The 24,151-nt window shown below is 42.4% G+C and overlaps 1 protein-coding gene across 3 annotated transcripts in view; it reads left to right on the plus strand.

Moving 5' to 3' along the window:
* Nucleotides 1-24,151, plus strand: part of USP25 (ubiquitin specific peptidase 25) — a 158,727-nt gene that overhangs the window by 98,555 nt on the left and 36,021 nt on the right. For all 3 annotated transcript variants that reach the window (XM_090060085.1, XM_090060094.1, XM_090060105.1), the window contains 7 exons: nucleotides 1,209-1,357; nucleotides 7,643-7,770; nucleotides 8,958-9,053; nucleotides 9,341-9,502; nucleotides 11,852-12,060; nucleotides 14,299-14,369; nucleotides 23,711-23,939. In XM_090060085.1, the coding sequence (XP_089916211.1) occupies nucleotides 1,209-1,357; nucleotides 7,643-7,770; nucleotides 8,958-9,053; nucleotides 9,341-9,502; nucleotides 11,852-12,060; nucleotides 14,299-14,369; nucleotides 23,711-23,939 (1,044 nt within the window). The remainder of the gene's footprint in view (nucleotides 1-1,208; nucleotides 1,358-7,642; nucleotides 7,771-8,957; nucleotides 9,054-9,340; nucleotides 9,503-11,851; nucleotides 12,061-14,298; nucleotides 14,370-23,710; nucleotides 23,940-24,151) is intronic.

The following is a 24,151-nucleotide window of genomic DNA, read 5'->3' on the forward strand; positions in this document are numbered from 1 at the left end:
GACTGACTGACTGGAAGCAAATTTACTCCCTGTCAGCTGGGCAGCATGGGGTGGGAGATTGCTCCCTGCCCCTGGAAGCTGCCTACTGCTAGGGTGGGCTCTGCTACCAGAGTCGAGGTAGGGACAATGCCCCCTTGCCCTGGCAGCAGGGAGCTCTCAGCCCCCACTTCATGACTGTGGAGCAGGGGCAGGGAGTTCCCTGCATGGGGATAGTTCCCTGCCCAGCCTAAAGCTAGCTCGGATCTGCCCCTAACTGGGATAGTTCCTGGCAAGCCACGTGCTGTGCAGGGAAGTTTGCGTGTGCATCCTGGAGTTGGCTGGGGTTTGTCTTGTTTCAGACAGTTCCCAGCCAGCTCCAATGTGCAGACTTACTCATGCATCCCAGGACTGGCTAGGAACTGTCCCAGTCAGAGGCAGGTCCCAGCCCAATGACCTAATTGGGGATCGAGGCATGGGGCTTGGAAAGAGGTGCAGGGAAGGGGTAGTTCCCCTCCCCTCCCCCACAGCTCTTTCCAAGCCCCCTGGTCCCAGTCAGGGAGCTGGAGCTAGAAGCTTCCTGCTGCCAGGCCCAGGGGACATTGTCCCTGCCTGGGATGTGTCACCAGAGCCTGCCCTGGCTGCAGGCAGCTCCTGGCGACAGGGAGCAATCTCCCAGCTCCTGCCAGGAGATGGCTGTCTCCTGACCCTGTGCTCCCTGTCAGCCCCTGGGATACTGCCCAGGGGGAATCTAGAGGGTACTGCAGAGGGCTGGTGCACACTGCTTTCAGGAGCAGCAAATCTGCTCCCAAATGGGCGCTTGTGTAGATGCCTGCCCAGGGTGGGTTTACTCCAGAGTAAATTACTCTGGACTAAACCCATCCAGCAGTATTTGCATATGTAGACTTGCCCACTGAGAGGTTATTTTGTATTTCCAGAGTTGGATCGTCATTTTATATTTGTATAACACTATGCACATCTGTTGAGAAGTAAAAATAATTGTTAAATACCTAATTGTATGCAGGTATTAACTGTTAGTGCTTTAGGAGGAAAATAGTCATTTTAATATCTCTGATATTTCCTCTCCAAAGCTGTATATAATTAATTTGCTCATGACTACAGCATAATATGGGACCAGCACTGCGAACTGTAACACACTTGAGTGGTAAGAAGTTTAAATGATAAACACTTATTTGTGAAGCCTGAACTGTTAATATCTGTCTTCTGCTTAGGTAAGAAATTTGAAAACACAGAAATGTTTGGCCAGTACCCCCTCCAGGTTAATGGCTTTAAAGATCTGCATGAGTGCCTAGAAGCTGCCATGATTGAAGGAGAGATTGAATCTTTACATTCAGAAAACTCTGCAAAGTCTGGTCAGGAGGTGAGTTAAATGTTTTGGCTCTTCTAATGGCCTTTTTGATGTAAATCAAGGGCAAGGTTGTATAAATAGACATTTCAGGTCTCCCAGAGCACTGAAGGATCAGGTGGGCTAGCGCTGTCATCATGCGTGCCATATCATAAATCACGTCCTCGTAGTACCTCCTGTGTATGTATGTGTGAGGAGCAGGAATGACTACTACTGCCTACCCCACAACATCACAACCCAGAGAGGCCTATACAAATTCTTAAAGTTATTGGTAAAACTTGTGTCTATTTGCTTAGTGCAGTCCTACCTGAGCCCTGGAGATATGCTGCTGGTTTTCAGCAGACTCTTTGTTTCTGGAAAGACACTGAAGGTCTGCTGCCACATTCCTGTTTGAAAATGGTTGGCATGACTAAACTACTAGAGCTATACAGCCAACATAGGCTATGACATAGTTTGTGGCACATTTTGCTGCCTGTTGCTGGTGCTAGGTAGGTGCAGTGTGCTCATTTATGTAACCCAGCCCCGTTGTAGTTTACTGAATATCATTTGCATATTCCGACATGTCAGGTTAGAGCAGAGGCAAGCAAAGTACAGTCTGCCGGCTGGATGCAGCCTGCTAGGCACTTTCATCTAGCCCACAGGCACCCCCCAACTAATTGTAACCTGTCCAGTCCTTCCATCCACGAGGGTGGGAGTGAGGCACCCAGGCATTCTCCCCCCCTCCCCCAGCATACTCTGTTGTGCCTTGCTTCCACCCTCATGGCCTAGCCCATTTCAGCCATCATACACTGCTAGGCTAGGCTGCTGCTTGTACTACTACAGCCACCCCATGGGACCTTATTGGCATCACACTTGCTCTGGGCACTAGGTAGGGAAGCAGTTGGGGTGGGGGGAGCTTGCAGCTGGGTGGGTTGTGGAGCCTGTGCCTGGGGGCGTGGAGGGCAGGAGCCCTGAGCTCAGTTGGGCGTGGTGTGGATGTAAGAGGGAGTGTGGGGACCCCCCCCCCCACACTCCACCATATGGCATTCAGCCCCTGCTGCCAGCAGCAGTAACAGGCGGCGATGCTTGTTCAGGTTCTGGTGCCCGGCAGCACGTGGCTCCAGCCAGTGCTGCGTGTGTGGGAGAGAAGTGCAGCTTGCCCAGCCTGCCTTTATCCAGCCATGTGCTGTAGCTGGCTGTTTTCCCAGCCCCCTTCTGTGCAGGTCCCTGGACTATGCTGGAAGTGGAGGGGAACCCTCACCCCTGCTTCCCCATGGAGTCCTGGGACCTACATGGCAGGGGAGCAAAGGCGGCAGCCAGCTCCAGCGCAGGGCTTAACCTGGAGTTGTACACACTCTGTACGTAGCCCTCACAGTAGAGGCAGGCTGGGGAGGTTGCTCTCCTCATCCCCATGTGCAGCACTGGCCAGAGCCGTGTGCCACGGAGTGCAAGCGCCTGCATGGGTGCAGCAAGGAGTGCACACCATGTGAAGGAATGTATGAGGGGGTCCCCATGCCACCCACCCTCCCTCACCCTTCCCCCACAACTCCTGCACATATACATACACTCCACAATATACCTTATGCCCCCCGCACACATAAAGCCACACCCCTTCACAACCCCACTCACATCTCCCCCTGCACCTCACCACACACATACGTCACTACACACACACACACCCGCACATATGCGTGTATGAACATACATACACAAACACACACACACACACTCCCCATACCTCACCATACAATACTCCAACCACACCTTGCACCCTCCCACACACAATATACAGGAGTAAGACTTTATTTTTGAGTTACTATGCAACCCCCTCTATATGCACTACGCAAACACGAATCATGACAAATATTTTTTCTAATAAAATTAAAATGTTATAGTAGGTGTTTTACTGTTAGTGTATGATTTGGTTTTTTTCTGGTTCAAAGATGGCAACCCTCCTCTTCCAAAAGGAGTATTTTTGAGGGACAAGGGGAGGGATATCTGATGGCAAAGGTCAGGGTTTGGGGGTGGGACTATTAGTCCTCATATGGTGATCAAGGGGTAGTGGCCCTCCACCCAAAATAATTACCTGCCCCTAAGTTAGAGAGAATGTACACATGACACATGGGGCAGGCTAGTATTCAAGAACTAGATTCAGTCCTTTTTTGCCTCTGAGTATTAAGCTCCAACTGATCTAAAAAGGTGGCATAAGGCAAGTAACACTTTCACCTTTAATTTAAGGTGCAGGTGACAAAAATGCACAGTATTTTAAGAATCTGATTTTTTTTTTTCCCTAATTAAGGCAATGATGCTTTATCTTTGAATTCAGAAAATTTAGTCCCTTTAGAGCAGTCTGATACGCCGCAACGTGAATACTGTGTGTGCTTCTGGTACCTATACCTGAAGGGTATGGGAGAACTAGGAAAGTTTCAGAGAAGCAGCCAAAATGTTGCCTGCTTTTCAGTGATGTCAGAATAAATATTAGCTTTTAATTACTAAACATAACAAGCATAACAAAGGCATCCTGCCATTTGAAAATATAATTTCCTGCTTTACAATATTGACAGAAGTTTAACTTCTTTTCTGTAATTTCTTTTGCCATCAGCTGTTGTTTGTCAAATTCAGAAGTATCTGTCCAATTTTCTACATGGATGCTTCTTCTTTTTTCCTTTACAGATAATATTTTCCATTTGTTTTGTTCTGGTCACCTGAGTAAATAAAACTTAAACTTAATCACAGAGCGCAAGTGCACCACTTTTCCTGAAGCAGACTCTAACAAGTAAACAAAAACCTCACAAACACTTCACTACAGTGCAAAATGCAAATTCTTTTTGAAAGGTCTGGGCTGCTTTGTTGTTTTCATGAACACACATAGGTTTATTTATTGGATTGCTGGATGCTGCACAATCTATTCTTTATTGTCCAGTTTTATGTTTTGTTGTGGTAAGACTTTGGAATTGTTTTATCAATTTTGCTTACCGTTAGGTAGGAAGGGAGAAATGAAACAGCTGTATAACACATCTCAAAGAATTGTCAATAGCACTAAAGTCAAAAAAGACATTATGTAACTCCCCAGCATGGAAAAAGTGATGCACAATTGTTAGAGTCTGATAGATGTCTGCTAGATGTACAGTAAATTTCCCAGGGATGTGATTAAATATTAGGAATTAATATTATTTATGTAGGATTTACTCAGTGAATACATAAGTACAATTACTAAATAGTAAAGGATATTGAAATGTTGCTGAATGCTGACTTTCCAAAAGTTTTAATAAAAAAAAATCTACCACTTGAGAGGAAAGCTTCAGGACACTATTTGTCCTAGTTGGTGACATTAGGAAGATGAGACTTGGCAGCTTTAAGTGCTCTAGGGTAATGGAACTTCTGTAATAAATACTGGAGACTTCTGCTCTAAAGTAATTTTCTACTACTTATTTTTCATTTCTGTTAAATCAATTGTTTATTTGTACTGTCATAGTGCCTACCCCACTGCTGTGGTTAGGTGGTAGAATCCATGTCTGCTACATTGGAGGCCTGGGTTCAGTTCCTAGTTGTGCACATAACTACAGTCATCAAGGCCCCAAATATCTGGACTCATTGTGGCCTTTGGATTTTGTCTAAACTGGGACTGGAAAGTCTGGGAAGTTTCCACTCCTCCATACTCCTGTCTAGGCATATCAGTTGAGGGTCTGGGTTGACTTCTCATGCATATAGCATGATACAGAAGGATCAGTAGTTGCCTTCCATAGTGCCTAACAAGTCCAGATGTGGACCAGGAGCCCATTTTGTTTTAAGTTGAACAAACAAGGGGAAAAGCCTTTCTTGCCCCCAGAGAACTTAGTATAACATCAGAGTCGTTAGGGATAGAAAAGTGGTAGGCTGAAAATAGTCAGTAAAGGGACTTGAAAAGAAAGACAAGTTGTTTGTGATCAGAGAAAGGGGAGGGATACAAAGAGAGATGATATTGTCAAAGTGACTGGCTAGGAAAATGATCTTTTCAGTAACATGGGTATGAGCAGATCAAGATTACATCCATCATGGTCAGGAAAAAGGATATTGTGGTCATCAAGATATAAAATGAGTGTTCTGACTGCGTGGATAGATAGTAAAGGCTGTGTCATAGCCTAGATGTATGAGTACCTAAAAGTAGCCCTGAGTTGGAGATTGACAGCCACACTTTGGATATTTGACTGTTAAGCAGTATGGTGATTTTTTTTTTTAATAGCAATCAGCTAGAGATAGCAGGAATAATTTGGGGAGGAAAATTATGAAAGTTGTGAACCTGTGTTGATGGCTATACATCCACCTGATGTCAACAAGCGAAGTGCAAACATTGTTTGGTTTTGATACCATGGAGCCTGGAGGTGGTAGTTGAACCATCATGGAAGCTGGAGGATCTGGGAAGGGAGAGAATTTGCATAAAAATGGATTAGAGAGGTAGCAGAACTAGGAGAGGACAGATCTCCGACAGCCCAGGAAGGTCAAGATTTTGTAGTCAACTGTGCTGAAAGTACCTAACAGGGCAAGGAGGATTGGCTAGATCAGGGGTGGGCAAAATGGCAGATCTGGCCAGTGACTGGATTACATTTCCCAGCAGCCCCAGCTTGCACCGCTGTGGCTGGTTTCCATGGAGACCCCAGCAGTGGTAGGGTTGTAACAGCCATGGGCCAGGGTTTCTGTGGAGACCAGCCCCAGCAGCACTGGCAGGGCACGCAGCTGGGTGTGGAGCTGCTCTGGGGCTGGGGCTGGGATTTTGCAGCTGTGATGGCATGGTCTGGAGCCAGGGCAGAGTCGTGATCCAGGCAGGGGCAGATTCAGTTGGACTGTGGCTCTGCCCATTCTGTGGACCACACTGTCACTGCCACAAGATCCCAGCTCTGGCTTGGAGCAGCTCCCTGCCTAGCTGCACGCCTGCCAGTGCTGCTGGGGCCAGTCTCCATGGAAATGCTGGCCCTGTGCTGTCAGGAACCTGTCACTGCTGGAGTCTCCATGGAAACCGGCCGTGATGATGTGGGCAGTAGCTGCTGGGGAATTGAGTCTGCTGTGGGCCCGATCTGGCCTGCAGGCTGGACTTTGCCCACCCCTGGGCTCGATAGAGGTGTAATTAGAGACTTCAGTGAGTGCGGTGTCAATGGAAAGCTTGGGGAGCAAAAGAGACTGCCCTGTAATTGAAAAGGTTGTAAGATGGAATTAAAGGACAGGAAATCCAGGAAGGTAAACAGGAAATTCCATGACCTCATAAATGAAATGATAATTAGAGAGGCAAGTGGGGCAAAGGGCCAGATTTTAACAGTAGCGTAACAAGGAGTTTGTGGTGGGGGCGCAGGAGTGGAAGCACAAGTGCCGCACGTTGATTAAGGGTTGAGGTGCTGGAATGGCGGGTGGGGAGCATTGGAAAAGACTCATGTTGCTGCTTCAGCAGCCACTGGCTCAGGCTGTATGGAGTGGGGCCAGGAACCAGGTGATAACCCAGGGAGGCTCTAGGGTTCTGGCAGCTTTGTGCTTGGGAGAAAGAACATGGAGATGTTAGCAATAAAGATAGCGGGTACCCTCCCCTCCCCTGCCTCCAAATTAAAGATTTTATTTCTTTGTTTCACATGACCTTCAGTGGTGCCTGCACCTGGGGGTGGAGTGGGGGTGCAGGCAGGCGAGAGCTTTCTGTGTGTGGGAGAGAGCTTTTGCCCATGGCTGCTGGGACCCTAGAGCCACCTTGGCTCCACCCCTTGTCTCCTTCCCCCTCTCTCTGCAGCTGGAGCCCACAGCTGCCAGGACCCTAGCACCCCCTTGTCTCCATCCCCCGGGTCCTTGACACCACCCGGAGCTTGTAGCTGCTCAGGGCACAAACCCTACCAGGTATGCTTCTGCCCCTTCCCCTCTCCCACCCTTCCTCCCCTCACTTTGCTCTGCCTGGGATGCCAAAGTAACTTGATACACCTCTGGATTTTTAAGATGGGGAAAGTCAAGGTACGGGGGAGGCTGGGGTGGGAAAGCATGCTTGTATTGTGAGGGGAAGGAGCAAGAGATTGATAAATACTGAGAGAGAGAAGAGATTTGCAAGGTGGGCTCTTTATCAGTTTAACCATGTTAGTACAGGTAGGTTATAGTAACTTGCTGCAGTTGAAATACAAATTCATAGTTCTGATTTCAAATATCACTGAAATATAGGGCCTGCAGGAAGTTTATATTGATCCATTGCCTAACACCTGTGTTTTCCACAGTGTTGTAGCAACTGTGGAAGTATTGTGGAAAAGTGCAACCAAAATATTTTAGTGTGCTTGAAAGGTATTTACTACATGTGTTGTATTTTGTTTGTTTCTTATTCAGCACTGGTTTACTGAACTTCCTCCTGTCTTAACTTTTGAGCTCTCAAGATTTGAATTTAATCAGGCTTTGGGAAGGCCAGAGAAGATACACAACAAGTTAGAATTTCCTTCAGTTTTATATTTGGACAGGTACAGTATAATATAAGTAAAGTCTTAAAGAAAGCCTTTATAGGCAACGTCTCATGGAAATGATTAAACTTCCAGTTTTTCAGACACTAAATCATAATCGGTTATGCTCTAGAGAGAATAATTTAATTTTTAATGGTTTGTAACAACCACTTTAGGAAGTATGTGTAAATGATAAAATTGTATATATGCTCCTATTACCATGGCAGTGTTGTTTTTGACCCAGATAAATGGTTAATCCAAACAATTGTGCCTTTATACTACATGTTGCGTTACATCAGTGCATACAAAAAAAATTGGCTGCTGTGCCTTTGTATTTAGGTAATGTATCCTGAATATAAAAACCTGGGGTATGCAACTCTGTAGAGGGTTACCAACTGCCATTTAACAGCTCTGTTCTCACGGCCAAAAAATGTGCTTTACTGGTTTATAACCACGGTGTCAAACTCAATTCAGTTGGCAGGCTGCCTTCTGTGCTTTTCAGGTACCTGTGGGCTGCACTCTGGCTTTCACATTTTAGATACTTAAGCTATGGTTCTGTTACTGCAGCCAGAGCCAGGGCAGGGCTACCCATGGGGGCAGCCTTTGCCCCAGCTCTCGTTGTCACTATGGTAGGCTCTGCCACCATGGGCAGAGCTGGGGCGAAATTCAGTGGGCTGGATGACTCGGTTCTGTACGCTGGATCTATCCTGAGAGACTTATCTTTGATGTCCCTGGTTTGCAAGAAGGCTGTTATGCCCGGATGTGAAACATTTGGCTATTACTATGGGTGTGTTCTAACCAAATATTAAGCAGGTTGTTTGTGGGCACATGCTACTTGTGTGTCAAAATAGTTACTGTGCAGATACAATTAAAGCCATTCTTTTTATAACTGCATAAAAATAAGTATAGCAAGGACTAGTTATAAAAGCATGTTTGATATGTCAAATACAGCTCTGAGAATTGTCAACTTTTACATGCAATACATGCCAAAATATAGCTTTAAAATATACCTCTGGTTAGTAGACAGACAAATGTAAATGTTTTATTGCCTTCTGTTTTACATTACCCTTTTGATGCTTTGTAGTTGAAAGGTTTTAGTGAATAATTTTCTTACTGGGTAGTACAAGTACATAAGTGTTTGGCATAATTGCAAATTCATTTGTTACAATACAAAGAGCAGCTCATTTTCTGTTTTTTTGATTTGACAGATACATGCACAAAAATAGAGAAATAACAAGAATTAAACGGGATGAGATCAAGAGGCTTAAAGAATATCTTACAGTTCTACAGCAGAGATTAGAACGGTACTAGATATGCTTGCATTTTGTTAGAATACTTAAGATTGAATTATACGTTATGCAGATATGAATAATTTCTTCCATCATTTTATATTTAAATACTTGTTCCAAACTGTTGTATGTTTCCTTTTTTTTTCTTATCCATTCTCTTTGACATGTCCGTGGAAGGCTTATTTAAGTGAAAGTTTAATGAATGCAACTTATTACAATAGACTCATTTTATTTTAATTATAATCTGCCAGAAATCCTATTTTGTTGTGAGGCATTGCATTAATACATTTTATGATTAACAGATATTTAAGCTATGGTTCTGGTCCTAAACGATTCCCCTTGGTAGATGTCCTACAGTACGCATTGGAGTTTGCATCCAGTAAACCTGTTTGCACTTCACCGGTTGATGATATTGATGCTAGTGCTCCCTCTAGTGGTACTATAACAACACAGACAATACCAAGGTAAACCCCAGGTATCATTTGTGTTTTGATCTACGTTTGTGGTTTCTGGTTTTAGTTTCTCATTTTAAGAAAAATAAAGCTCATTTTAGGCAAGAAAGTGTATATATGGTATAGAGGTAGGCTAAAGGAAAATATTCTTCACTTAAAATAATTTTATGTACACTTAATAAAGATGAGTCATTTTAATCATTTCCCATAAAACCTGAGGGAGTTTAAAATGTGCTTTCCCCCACATATTTATTTGTGAATATGGTAAAAATTGTTTATAAAAAATTCTCAAACATGTCTTGCTGGCCAATTATCAAATTCAAACTAAAGCCAGAAACCATACTGTTGTCTCTGTAAAAATATTTGTGTGGAAGAAAATGTATCTCTGACAGTATTTTACAATAATGCTAACTCATCCATTTTTCCACTTCCTATGTGTGATTCCTATTTGAAAGATTAAACTTTCCTAAATGGTGCAGTATGTTTTGTTTATGAAGAGTGGCAAGTATAATTTTAAAACAAATACAAAATCTTAGCGGAAACCAGGGTAAAAACCAAGCTATCTGGAAAAATATTCTTGTAGGCATCCCAGAATTTGAACAATATGGATGTGTTGCATTACTTTAAGGTAATTTATACTTTAATTTATAACTGATCTGCACATCAAACTTATCAGTTCTACTATGCATTGCTGCCATTTAAAAAAATATCCTGAGTTAATTAGCAAGGTCACTCTTTGGCTGCTAAAGGAAAAGTCAGAATGCCCGAGAGATACTGGTTAAATTATTTCCAATTTTGTACCACAGTGAAGTCAGCAAAGTAAACAGGTATATAAACTGGGATAGGACTGTCAACAAATAAGTACTTTGATCTCAGGCTCAGATGCAGAGGTTCCAGGTCCCATTTTAGCAAAGCACTGAAGACATAGTTAACTTTAAACCTTTTGAAAAGTCTTATTGAAGTAAATGAGCCTCCACAGTGGTTAGACAAAGTTCTCAGGTGTTTTTCTGATAATTCATTACTCATCAGCAATAGAGATACTGCCCATTGATAAAACAGAAGACAGAATCTAAACAAGTAGTATTGTTTGCATGCTGGGGAAAAGTAATGCTTTGATGGGCAAGACTGTATACTGAATTTACTTAGACAAATATAAGCTTTGTAACTTTTGTACCTAGGCATAGCAACATCAAACCATGTAAGCTAGAGGAGGAAAAAAACAGTTATTAATGTTCTTTAAACTCCACAAATCACCAGACTCTCCAGCAGTTGTGTAATTAGGGCAGGACAACTGGTGCCAACTTAGAGGGTCAGGGATAGAAATAAATGTCTGTGGTGGCAACTGGAAATCAGTGCTGATGTTTCTTCTAGGAGGGACACATTTCCCCTGGGAGAAATGAAATGAATGCTTGTACGGTTGTCCATTCTACCAAGAGAACTGCAATTCTCTCAGTAGAAATGTAATGCTTGTACGTGCCCAGATATTTTTGTCATAAGGTCAATACGTTCGTCATAAGATCAATGCATTTGTGCTCCTCCATAATGCAAATCTAGGGAGATGACATAGGCATCCTAGCTGCTGCCAAGATGGGAGAAGAACAAAAGGAAAGCAGTCTTTGAGTCTATATCCATAAAATAGAGGCTTTGTTGTTTTAATTTCTCACTGTTGCCATCAGTGGAGGCAGTGTTGGCTGACTAGTTACTAATGGAGGCAAACTGCTAAAAACTTTAGTAAATCCTAGAGGACATGATATTAAAAATGTCATTGTCCTGCTCAGTATAGGAGCTCTGTAGCTGCTAGTTCTGTTGAACTAGGTATGAAGGATGAAGTTGACTGTGGATATGACATGAGGAAGCCAGTAGTTAAACATACTAGTGCTATTAATTGACTTTAGGGTAAATTAACCACAGTAAGGCAAAATATCTATTCTTACTCTTAACTTCAGCAGTATATGTTTTGAAGGACCTTGGTTTGAGTTGATCAATTTTGCCACCACTCTGTGGAGGTTCTGATTGGTTTTGAATTAAATAAACTCTGGCTCAAACAGTCCATGAAATACATTTCATGTACCATGGTAAGCTAAATTATTATGTGCTAACCTCTTTGACATACCACAAAGATATGGGAAGTCATATAATAAATCATTTTATGTTAAAAATTCTCTCAATGGATTCTGCTTCTTTATGAAGAGAATTATTGGTTTTGAAATTTCAATGTTCAGATAAAAAAAATAAAAATAAAACATTTACGACTTAATATTTATATTTAATTTCCAAATGACTTTGAAATATTTTTTCTAGTTTTTAGCTAGTATAACAGGATGTTTCAAGTGTCATGTTTCATGTTTTACATAAATATAGCACAACAGAGCAACAGGGGCCTTCATCTTCAGATATACCAAGCACATCTCCCATACAAAGATCAGTAATACACAAGCCATTCACACAGTCCAGGATTCCTCCTGACCTGCCAATGCATCCAGCACCAAGGCATATAACTGAAGAAGAGCTTTCAGTGCTAGAAGGCTGTTTACATCGCTGGAGGACTGAAGTAGAAAATGACACTAGAGGTACTGTCAAAATGTATATGTAGACTGTGTAGCAGCAAACTGGAAACAGTGAAAATGCACTGATTTGGGTGGAAGAAAAACGGTGTGCTTGTATGTCAGTATTTTTCATAACTCCTACTGCATCTTACGCTCAGAGAAATGAAGGGGGAAAAGACCCTAGTGCTAACAAACCTGTTGTCTGGCTCAGCTGGTAAAGCATTCACTTGCTCAGAATCTTGCGAATTGATGTTATGCACTAGAAATTGCACTTTCAATTTATGCAGGCATTGCAGTGCTCTGTGATTTCAAGGTAGAGAATAGAAGGGGTAGTCACAGTGCTAGACTTCTCCTGCTGCTGTACCAAAGAGCCTTCCACCTTATGTAGCTGTCAACAGTAGGGGTGTGCGAAATGAATATTCAATTCGAATTCGGCCTGAATCGGGGGACAGCGCTTCAATTCGTTGATTTGGATCACTATCCTGATTTGATTCAGCCGAATCTGAATCTGAAGATTCGATGGTGATTCTGGAGTCTTTGATTTGGCCATAGATGCAGCTTCAAATGTTTTTTCTACATACCTCGAGGTACCAGGTGCAGCTCGTGAACGCTGCAATGGTGGGGTGGATGGAGCGTCCCACAGGAGTGTGGGGGGAGGGGAGGCTGCATGCTCGGCAGAGAACCCAGAATTGGACTGGAACTACTTCTGGGGCACTTCCAGGTCCATCACCGAGTGCATAGGGGACTGTGTCCTCCCCCCGCACCTCCCGGTTCAGCTGTTGGCCGCAGGAGAACCCCAGGTGCCCCCCCAGACACGGGAGGCACCAGTTGCTGAGGCAGGGGGTCCCCTGTGAACTCCCCGGTGGATCCAGAAGTGGAACAGAAGTGCTTCTGGTCCAGTTCCAGGTCCATGGCCGAGTGTGCTGGGGGACCCGTCCACGGTCCTGTGGGATGCTCCATCCGCCCCACCATTGCAGCATTTGTGAGCCACCTGGTACCTTGAGGTATATAGAAAAAACATTTAAAGCTGTTTATGTCCGAATCATCGAATCTCTCCGAATCAGTTTGGAGGGTTCCGATTCAATTCGGAGAGATTAAAGGGTCTCCTGATTCTATTCGGATTTAGAGATTTGGTCAACAAATTTGGCCAAATCTCCACTGAATCAAATCAGTGAATGAAGCTTTCTACAGCCCTTGTCAACAGTGACTATGGTGTAGGTTATTTACAGTTGCAGTCCATGTGCTTGGGAGAGCTCAGGCACCTTTGTGTGTTTGGGGAACAAGAAAGGGCACTGGTTTCATGAACAAAACTGTGAGGAAGATGGAGCCCATACAGGGGCTGATTTTATTAAACTAGGTGCAGGTGTTCAGGGAAGCAATTTTTAGCTCCTTGACCCCTTGCTCCACCCAAGAGAGAGACATTTCCCCCTCTCAACAGACCAACTAACCCTCCTTCCTCTCCATCCCACAAGCTGTTCCCACAGCTGGTTTTACCAGTATTTGCTGGTGCTGGGAGCCAAGGAAGTAAGTCAGGTTTGGGGAATGTGCAGGTGGGATTCAGGGAGTTTGTCTGGGGTGGGGTGGACAGGTGACAAAAAATAGTTCCTGGGATGGTGGAGAGAGCCAACCCATTCTACCAACTGCCCTGCTATGTGGCCACCAGCTGCCCCCCAATACTCCCACCCTGACTTACTTAAGTCAAGTTCTCAGGACCAGTGAATGCTGGTAGAACCGGCCCTGGGAGCAGTTTGCAGGATAGGGGGCAGTTTAGTTGCATTAGTAGTGCGGGGGAGCTGGTAGGGTCCAGGGCCTTTGAGGAATTTGGAGAGCCTCTCCAAACCGGCCAACTCTCACCCCAGATCCCTTTCAGCCTCTTCTGTGAGCCCTGCTTACCACTCCGCAGCTCTCTAACTCCCCCCCTCCCCCCCCGCTAGTCCTCCTCCATCACAAATTACCTTAGGTCAGATGGCAATTTTTAACTCAATCTAACCTACCCCTAACCTCTCCAGCTACATACCCTCCCCAGGTATATACCCTTAGAGAGCAAACTGAGCCCTCTCTTGAATTATACTATTCACACTGAAGTCAGAGAAGTTGCAGCATTTAGCACATAAGCAATTAAAATATTATTTTGCAAAAATGTGAAATATCAACCCTTAGTTGAGTCTTTAAATTATTAAAACAAGAAATTGTGGCTTATTGAACAAGTATATAGAACACTAACAGTATTAAAGAAATAACTTCTTTTTCTCCTTCCCTTAGACTTGCAGGAAAGCATATCTAGAATACATCGGACAATTGAATTGATGTACTCTGACAAATCAATGGTTCAAGTGAGTAAAGTTTCTGCATGGTTAATATAGATAGGGGGTTTTTTTGGTTTCATTAAAAGAGATCTCTGGAATTCTAAGAGGCTTAAAGAGAGGAATAATGGTTGGAGATATTTTATCTGAGGATCACAAGATAATAAGCCTTAATTGAACACCAGAGCATCAGAGAGAGCATTTTTAAGTATTTTAGTTCTGGCCATGCAAGTCTGTGGCAAAACCCAAAACAGATTCTTGTCTGCTCAGCTGAGTTGAATTGAACTCCATGCTACAATTTTAGTCGAACTTAATAGAATCTTCTCAGGCTGCCCAGTGAAGGTCTTCAACTATGATGAAATATAAGAAAAATATATTATTGGCCAGATCTTATTCTACCTAGTAGGCACCAAAATGTGATCTTCTGCCTTCCTCAAGTCCATGAAAAAGCTTTAATTCAAAACTGTTAATTCCTCCTGGCTACTTTTTTGTGATTTAGTTTTAAGGCCAAGTTACAAAAAAAAGATTTTTTTTTTCCAGGAACTCAAACAGGGTGTTATATTATTAGTCATTTAAGAAGAAAGAGGGGAAAAAATAATTTCTTCTGGGTGTCTAATAACATGTGGAGCAGGATCTGCCCTTATATCTATTTCACCATTTCTTTTTCATTTGATTTGAACATTCTTCATTAAGATGTAAGATTTCACTCCTATTTGGTTAAGCACTACTGAACCTTCTGGCACCATCCAAGTGCATCCCTATTAAATGGCCATGTACTTCAGTCATGTCAATTAACTGTTAGCCATAGCCTTTATTCTTATTAAATTAAACCATTTTCCTGGGACAATCTCCTAATGAAGTGATAGTTTTTTGTATAGAAGTGACTTGTGTAGTCATCTTGTGCCCATGAACACTTTTTTATTTAGTAGGTGGTTTTACCCTATTTACTTGCAAACACTATGCACTTTACCCCAAAAATGAGCCCTTAAAAACTTAGATCCATGTCTTAAGCAGGGCAGATGATTTTTCTTTACTGCAGTAGAAGTACAGAGGAATATAAGCAGGGAGACACTACTGCAGGAAGGCTGCCAGCTTCAACAGCTGCCAGCCTCAGGGAAGGCAGGAAGGTGCAAAAGTCACCCTTCAGGGTCAGCGCTGCAGTATTGACACTCTTGCACAGCCACAGCTACTGTAGTCAGGATAACCTGCAGCCAGCATTCAGTCATGACTGGGAGATCTTGTTTTCTTCATTCTGCCTTTCCAAAACAAGGTGCCCATCTAATTTTGGAGTGGGGGGAGGGTATTGGAGGAAAATGTGGTATTAGTGCTGTCCATAAATGTAAGGATATATAGGGAAAGAAATATATATTTAAATATAATAAATGTATGGGGCAAGGTTATATCCTAAACAAGATGTGAGCATGCCAAGTTGAGGAGAGTTAAAGGAGGGACATGGGTGGCATCCAAAATACTACCTACTGGAACATCTCATTTCTCAGTATTTCAAGACCTTCCATCTTCAAGAAAGAAATACAGGCATACCTCAGAGATATTGCGGGTTCGGTTCCAGACCACCGCAATAAAGCGAATATCTCAATAAAGCGAGTCACACGAATTTTTTGGTTTCCCAGTGCATATAAAAGTTATGTTTCCACTATACTGTAGTCTATTAAGTGTGCAATAGCATTATGTCTAAAAAAACAATGTACATACCTTAATTAAAAAATACTTTATTGCTAAAAAATGCTAACTGATGGAAAAATGGCACCAATAGACTTGCTCGATGCAGGGTTGCCACAAAGCTTCAATTTGTAAAAAACACAATATCTGCGAAGTGCAATAAAGCGAAGCGCAAAAAAACAAGGTATGCCTGTAAAAACATTTTGGATTACAGTTTAGGAGAATCTTTTTGATGAGGGAGGCTGCTTCCATGGTGGTGGTCTATGCAATGATACAAAAGCCCTTTTGTAGTATGCTTGCAGTTGCACAGCTAAAGTTTGGGAAGAAGGCTGGAACCATTTTGGGGGCACCTTTCCCAGAGGTATGCGTCTTCTCTCCCAAAGCCTCTAAAGAGTGCATGGGAATTGCCACATCAACTCAGTCTACCTAGTCAATTATCCAGTCCACAGTGTAGTCCAAAGATGGCCAACCTGTGGCACAAGAGCCACAAGTGGTACGGGCACCCTTTGTGCAGCATGCAGCAGATTGGGGAGGAAGCACAACTTAAAGTACTAGATTTGGCATGTAACTCAAGGCAGAGAAGCAGATTGGGCAGGGAACACAGGACAAGAAGCAGGAAGCAAAGCAGCTGATTAGAAAGGGAGCACAGAACAGCAAATCGGGGGGAAGAAGTTCAGAGTAGCACTTGGGAAGTGTGAAGGGCTAATTTGTAGTGCACTGCCAAAAAAGTTTGCTGCCCTTTTCAAAGGAAGGTGGAGGAAACAATGTAATTGTCATTTGTGGGATTTGTTGTCCCTAGAAAAATATTCTTTCTAACCCTGGATATTTAGAAGATGGCATGTGATAATAAAATAATAATAATAACAACTTAGTACTGTAGACCCTAGAGGTCCTTGGCTGCCTTCATTATCTTCATCCATTCCCATCTGTTGTGTACTTTTATTCTGTAGTTATCTGCATTTAATTTCTGTAAGTCTGACTCTATATCCTCCAGCCATCTTTGCCTTAGTTGTCCAGATGGCCTTCTCCCCTCTGGCACGTAAATGTCCTGCTTTGCTTTTGCTTCCTGCCCTTCCTCCTGCTGTGCTGCCTGTCCCCTTCCTAATCTGCCTATGCCACTCCTCGCACCTCTGTAATAGATAAGGGCACTTCAAACCGGATACTAAATGTTTTGGGCAGATCTGCTCATAGAGAGCTTGCCTTAAACTTTCTCCCTGCAGACATTTTTTTTTTTAAGGTTTATGATATAACAAGGAAATTACAGTCTAGATGCCATCTAGCAGTATATTTTTTGTTATCTGAGGACTTGGCCATATGTGAAAATTTCTGTTTTTTGGGGTTGTTTGTAGTAAATATGGTCCTGGACATTACCATAAACTGTATCTTACTGGAGGGCTTGGTGGCAACATGGTGAAGCTACTCATGGCAGGGTAGCTCTATAAGATGCCACAGTGTTGCAGTCTCCAGAGTAAGGCAAGAATAGGGTTCTTCAGAACCGTAGCTCCACTGCCTTACGGGTACTCCTTGATTGGAACAAGACTAAAGGACACAACCCTGACAGAAATGCACCCTCACTAAGGCATTAGGCAATCAGCAGCAGCTCTAATCTGTTGCTATCTGTAAGAAGCTACAACCATTGAGGTACCTAACTTCTAGACTCAGTCTGGCCTTTGGACTCTGTCTCAGTGGTCTAAAGGTGGGGGTGGTAGATCTAGGGTGGGCTCCATACACTTTCCTAGACATGTGCACTGAAGGTCTTGGTGTGATGGCACATAGACCTCTAGAGGATCAGTGGTTGCCAAGACAAGTAGTACATGAAATGGTCATCTCTGAGGCTGTCTTCAATCATTTAACCACAATTTTAAATGACCTATAGTCTCCATGTTGTATTGCTGTCACATGATTTCTATGACATGATGCAACACTTGACAAGTTATTTTACTTCCGGATGGCTAGAATTTAATTAGTCAGGAAATTTATATGTTGAGTTAATAGAGCTATTCACCTAAGGTAAAACTGCTTGTGTTTAATAGAGATTTCATGAGGCATTTTGGATCAGAATAGGTAACTCTACGAATTTAGAAAGATGAAAATGCCATATTGATTTGTTAATACCTGATGAGCTACTGTGCTTAGGTATTTATTTGGAAGCACTGTTATGTGCATTCTTTAATTACAGAACTCTTTGTAGCCCCCCAGCATACCAAACCTTCATGTTATATAAACATAGAAGATTATAGCTGAAAGGGACCTCAGGTTATCTAATACAACCCCCTGCTCAGAGCAGGACCATCCCCAACTAGGTCATCTCAGCCAAGGCTTTGTCTATCCAGGTCTTATAAATCTCCCAAGGATGGAGGTATGGAAGAAAGTAGCCCATCACAATTCCAGGTAACGGTTCTCTTGACTGCCCTAGTACGTTGTAGAGATGGCAGATCCTTATAAACTGATGCAGCTGTTGATTTTACAGTCTAGGTCTGAAGTGTGTGTGTATACTATGTACACGCACACCCCCCTGTGTGTCTGTGTAATATATATGATATAATGTGTGTGCGAAATGGGCTGTATTTAATTTGGACTCGGCCCGAATTGGGGGACAGTGATTTGATTTGTTGATTCGGATCCCTGTCCCAATTCAGGTCAGCCAGATATGAGGATTCGGAGAATCAGCAATTCAGCCATAGACACAGCTTTAAATGTTTTTATTACATACCTCAAGATACCATGGGGGGGCCCATAAACGCTGAGATGATGGGGCAGATGAAGCATCCCACTGGAGTGTGGTAGGGGAGGCCCTGCATTCTTGGCAGCGGACCCAGAAGTGCTTCTGGCTCACTTCCAGGTCTGCTGCCAAGTGTGCAGGGGACCCTCCCCCGCACTCCCATGGGTTGTTCCATCTGTCCCACCATCTCAGCGTTCACAAGCTGCCTGGTACCTTGAGGTAGGTAGAAAAAACTTTTAAAGCTGTGTCTATATGTCTGAATCATCAAATGTCTCCAAATTGATTTGGAAGGTTCCAATTTGATTCAGAGAGATTAAAGGGTCTCCTGATTCAATTTGGATTCAGAGATTTGGCTGCTGAATCTCTTCCGAATCAAACTGGCGACCGAAGCTTCACACAGCCCAGGTGTGTGTGGGTGTGTGTGTCTTTGTTATCTTTTTGGATATGAGGCTGTTTTTCTCTTGTTCTTCTGATAATGGGAACTATTTCTATTTGCTACAGTCCATGCTTTTTAGGTCATTGAGATTTGAGAAGTTCTCAGATCCCATAAAATTGATTTATTTGGAAAGATAGAAACATTGTAGTTGCTGGGGTTTTTTGTGTTTCTATAACCACTTCTAATTACTGCACTTTTTAATTTGTAAACCAATGGTTCCCAAAGTTTTGCCCCTGAAGGGCCATTTAAAAGGGGCAGTGATCAGATGGTAGGTCACATCTACCCAAGTGGCAGGGCACATCAAAGGGGTTCATGGGCTGCTTTGGGAAACCCCTGATCTAAATGTGTGTGTGTGTGTGTGAGACGGCTTTTGTTCCTGTGGGATTTTATTCTCTGCCCTTGTACCCAGGCCTGAAAAAGTTTGCCTTATACCTAGTGTCCTACTCTGCCTAAAGAACAGAGTGGTTAGCCATAGTCGTCATCCAAAACCGTAGGTAATCTTGATAATCTGAAGTCAGGTTATCCCATGGCTTGAAGTTAAAGACATAGATCTTTCATTTTACTCAATATTTTATGGGAAGACAACATAGAAAGCAGAGGAGAGGTTTGATAAGTATGCATTGCTGAGTCTTAATTTTCCTAAAGGCTGATAACTTCATGCCCAGGCAGACTGCATTACTGTAGTCCTGACACGCATGTATATGGCAGGCAGACCATTTTGTGATACAGAATGTATTTTTTAGCATGTAACTTGCAGGCACTCCTACATTGGAGCTTATTATCAAGCACATTGCCACTGGACTTGTATAGAAACCTGCATCAGTTACTTGTGTAAGCTCAGCCAAGAAGGTACTGCCATGGTTATGAAGTCTTCAAAACAGCCGAAATGGCAAACTGTATTCAGCTCCAACTAGATACGTGAAACTTTAAATGCACAATAGACAAATTCTGCTGCCCATAAGCACAGCAGTCAAAAACCATGCTAACATGCTAATGTGCAACAGAATTAGTTTACTGTTCATTAGCATCACAAAAAAGTGTGTGCTGGCACTACTGCGCAGCAGCACTGATTATGGTACATTGTTAGTACCTGTTGTCACTAAACTTAATGCTCCATAATTACAGCACATTAATGAATATGTAGATGCTCTCAGTGAGTCCTCTTGGATGGCATCTTTAAGCACGTGACTCCAAGTTGCTTGATTAGTTTATTTATTGGCTATATGTAAGTATGAGATAGGACCAAAGAGAAATGGTGTCCCAAATGGCTTTAACTTATGCCATGGATTTAAACTTGTAGGTACTCAAATACTCCATTCAATTTCCATTATTTTTTAACCACGTCAGTATTTTTGTGATGCTGTTAGCTATGTTCTAGAAGTGGAAATGAAGTGGTATGGAAAGGGTTATTCAATATTGAGAGGTTCCTTTCTGTTGATGGGTTAAACTTGTTACGCACATGGGTAGTTACCAACTCAAAAGCTTAATGCCAATATCCTACCGAGAGTGTTGCTACATACTGTTAATTGCTGTTGATATAATAGCTTATTGAGAGGCATTGCTGCAGGTACAGGGTTTACCTGTTAGAGCTCAGTATCACTCCATTAATAGATGTCTGCAATTAACGTTCCTGGAAACTCAGACTAGACCGTTCTGCCAGCCAGTTCATCAGAGTTAGAGAAAGAGATTGAAGTTGACCCAATTAAATTAAATATTAAATAAAATAAAATATAAACCCCCTCAGCTTGTCTTTTTCTCTTGGTTGTAGTGCACTATTTGAAAATGAAGAAAGCTTCCCGGAAAGGCTATGGGGACTCTCCTGATGAGTCTTTTAAATCAAAATCTATATATCTATGTTGATTTTTATAAAAAGCTTTCAATCTAGCTTAGTAATTCAGCTGTTATAACAACGTGCTGTCACCCACAGGGCAGTGTATGGCCAGGGTCTCTCTCTTCTCTGACTCTCATTTGCAGAAGTCATGTTCTGCTTTGGGGATGGCAAAAAACTTTCACCGTGGGTTCCTGCTGGCTGGGTGTGGAGCAGCTTTCCAGTTTCAGGGATGATTGCATAACTTTATTGTTTAAAGTAAGTGAGGGTGGTAGTCCAGAAAAATTGGGCTGTAGTCTTAGCAAGACAAACCCAGTTAAAATAACCTGTGAAAAGACTTGTGCTATTGTCATTGGTTTTATGATAGTCAAATACTACATGCAAATCTTTGTGTTGCAAAAAATGTTTGGAGATATTTTAAAAAGATATCAAATATACTTTGCCTGCAAAGAACTTCACCTTGCAAGTTGGATAGTAATAGCAATGGGTCTGAAAAACAGCTTTAGTTTTTACTAGTAGCCAGGCTCATTAGCACTGGAGCATTTTATGAATGGTATGTGGATCTTTCCCTTCTGTTGTACTCCTTGCATAGGACTACAGATTATAGCCATTCAGTAACATCTTCAGTCCTTTAAAAAAAAAAACCAACCAAGCAAACAGATTGCAACCTTGTAATAAGGGTGTTGCTCATTTCTGCTGTTTTAACTGAATTAACCCAGGAGTTGTACGCATTAAAAAGGGTATATATCTTTGTTTTTACTTGTATAAACTTCTAAGGAAAAGTAGATCAGTTCCTCATCTCTCTTATTATTTCTAGTACTCCCCCTCTACGGCAGAAAATCTAATATTTATCCCAGAAGATTTTGCTCTCTATTCATCTTGAATATCTTTGAGTTGCTCACACTTAGTTACTTGTTTCATTCTTATGTCCTGCTGAGCCTAATGACCAAGACAAACCAAGCATTGTATAACTTTTCCTAGGAAGTGACATTTTGTCTTTATTCGGAGGTTTTGGGAGAAGATACTTTCTGTTGTCTTATAGGTTAAGAGATTAATGCTTGGAGAAATGATTAATTTACATCAGTGATCAATCATCAAACAGGATGCTGTGACTCCCTGAAGTGTCCTTATATCCTTTCAAGGATGTGGGGCGTCAGTGCCACACAATTTTAGCTCAGTTATGTGTGCAAACATGGGAGACTTTTACATGTGCTCTGATGCATTCTTATTAGAAGGTGTCAGAACAGACTTGTTTTCATTGGAACACTTCAGTGTGCTGTACCATGTCTTATATTCAGCGTCCCTGTGTTTCAAAATGGTGGCAGGGGCACTTTAACTAAAACTCATCGAACAAGCTTTAGCTAAAGTGCCTCTACCACCATTTCGAAGCACAGGACATTGAATACAGAAGATGCTGCGGTTGTTTTAATTACAGCAGCTCCCAAGAACCACTCTAATTAAAACACTGACTTCATGCCCCTTGGGCAGGAGGTTGGACCTGACAATCTTGCAAGGTCCCTTCCAGCCCTAATGTTTATGAATCTATGAATCTCTCCCTCACCCTGGAACACATGTATAGGTGTCCATGATTTACAAGATAAACAAGGAGATTTCAAATAGTAATCCATAGTTAAAACATTCCAACCTGTTATTGTCTTGCTTTCTTTGCAAGAGATGAACTGCTCTTTTATTTTTCTGTCATCAAAAAAACAAATGAAAACTAAGAGCTGGCATTAGGGGTGCCTGGTGACAAATGAAGTTGAGAACCACTGGTTCACCTAGTATGTTAGTGATACAGTCTTTGTGATCATAAAAGATGGAATTCAAAATCTGAGACACGTTTGATTAATTGTCTTTGCTGTATTTAGGTTACAGAAAGCTTTGGTTTTTATTTCAAGAAATACACTATTTCTGTTTTGTAGCTTGTGATCTTTTAAATTGTATTCCGTTAAAAAAAAGTCAAAGTAAAATCTAGGGAAGGCAACCTTCAAAATTATGTGAAATAGAAAATTGACTCATGGTCAGCAGCTATTGTGCAAAGTTGCAGACTTCTTTCCTGAATGCTCCAGTAGCACATGATTCACTGTAGATGAGTAGTATCTCTTGGAGCTAGCTTAATATGTCATAGAATTTGGACAGCCCTGTCCTATACAAAGTGACCCAAAACTGCACCCTACACAGGTCACATCATCTGGGGCTATATTAGTGCAAGCTGTGGTCCCCAACCCAACCCCATCCCACCACTGTATTGCATACTTGAACAAACAGCACCTCACCCCAGCTCATCTGCAATGCAGCAAATGAGTTGGGGGCAGTGGGTAGAGGCAGACTCAGGCTATCCCAGCACCATGGGCTGCAATTCTCACTGCTCCCTGGGACTGGCACAGGAAGCAGAAGTCTTAGAGGAAGCCTGGCTGCTGCTGCTGCAGCTGTAACAGCAGAAGTAGCAGTTGGGTGGGAGCAAATTAACCCTTCACAGGCCTCATGTGGCCTATGGACTGCCAGTTCACAACTGTGGTTATAGTATACAACAGTAGTTCAGAGTCTTTCTGCTTAATCATGTTGCTTCACTTAGCCTTGTCCCTGTTTCTTGCCTTCTTTTTTTTTCCCTTTATCTTTATGTGCTTCTTTAACCACTAACCATTTGCTTCTATTGATTAACTGATGATAAGAACATTTGGGTTACATTTTCTTTCCATTTTTAGGTTCCTTATCGATTACATGCTGTGCTAGTTCATGAAGGCCAAGCTAATGCAGGACACTACTGGGCATACATTTATGACCACCACCAGAGGCGATGGATGAAATACAATGATATTTCGGTGACAAAGTCAACTTGGGAAGAGCTGGAACGTGACTCTTTTGGTGGCTACAGAAATGCCAGTGCATACTGTTTAATGTATATTAACGATAAGGAGCAATACTTGATGCAAGGTAATATCATGGATATATATTCAGTATAAAATTAAATTATGTAACGTAGTGCTAATGGTAGAATTTCTGTTGGAATGATTTCCGTATCTTTGAACAAATAGCGAATGGTGAAATGTCATGTTATGCTCAGAAATATCAAGCTATATTTTTCTAGCTTACAAACTTTTGACTAGGAAAAATCACTGATTAAAAACAGTTCAGTATTATTAATA

This window comes from Crocodylus siamensis, chromosome 1, assembly GCF_052110815.1.
Source record: "Crocodylus siamensis isolate JL-2025a chromosome 1, ASM5211081v1, whole genome shotgun sequence".
NCBI classification, from domain to species: Eukaryota; Metazoa; Chordata; order Crocodylia; family Crocodylidae; genus Crocodylus; species Crocodylus siamensis.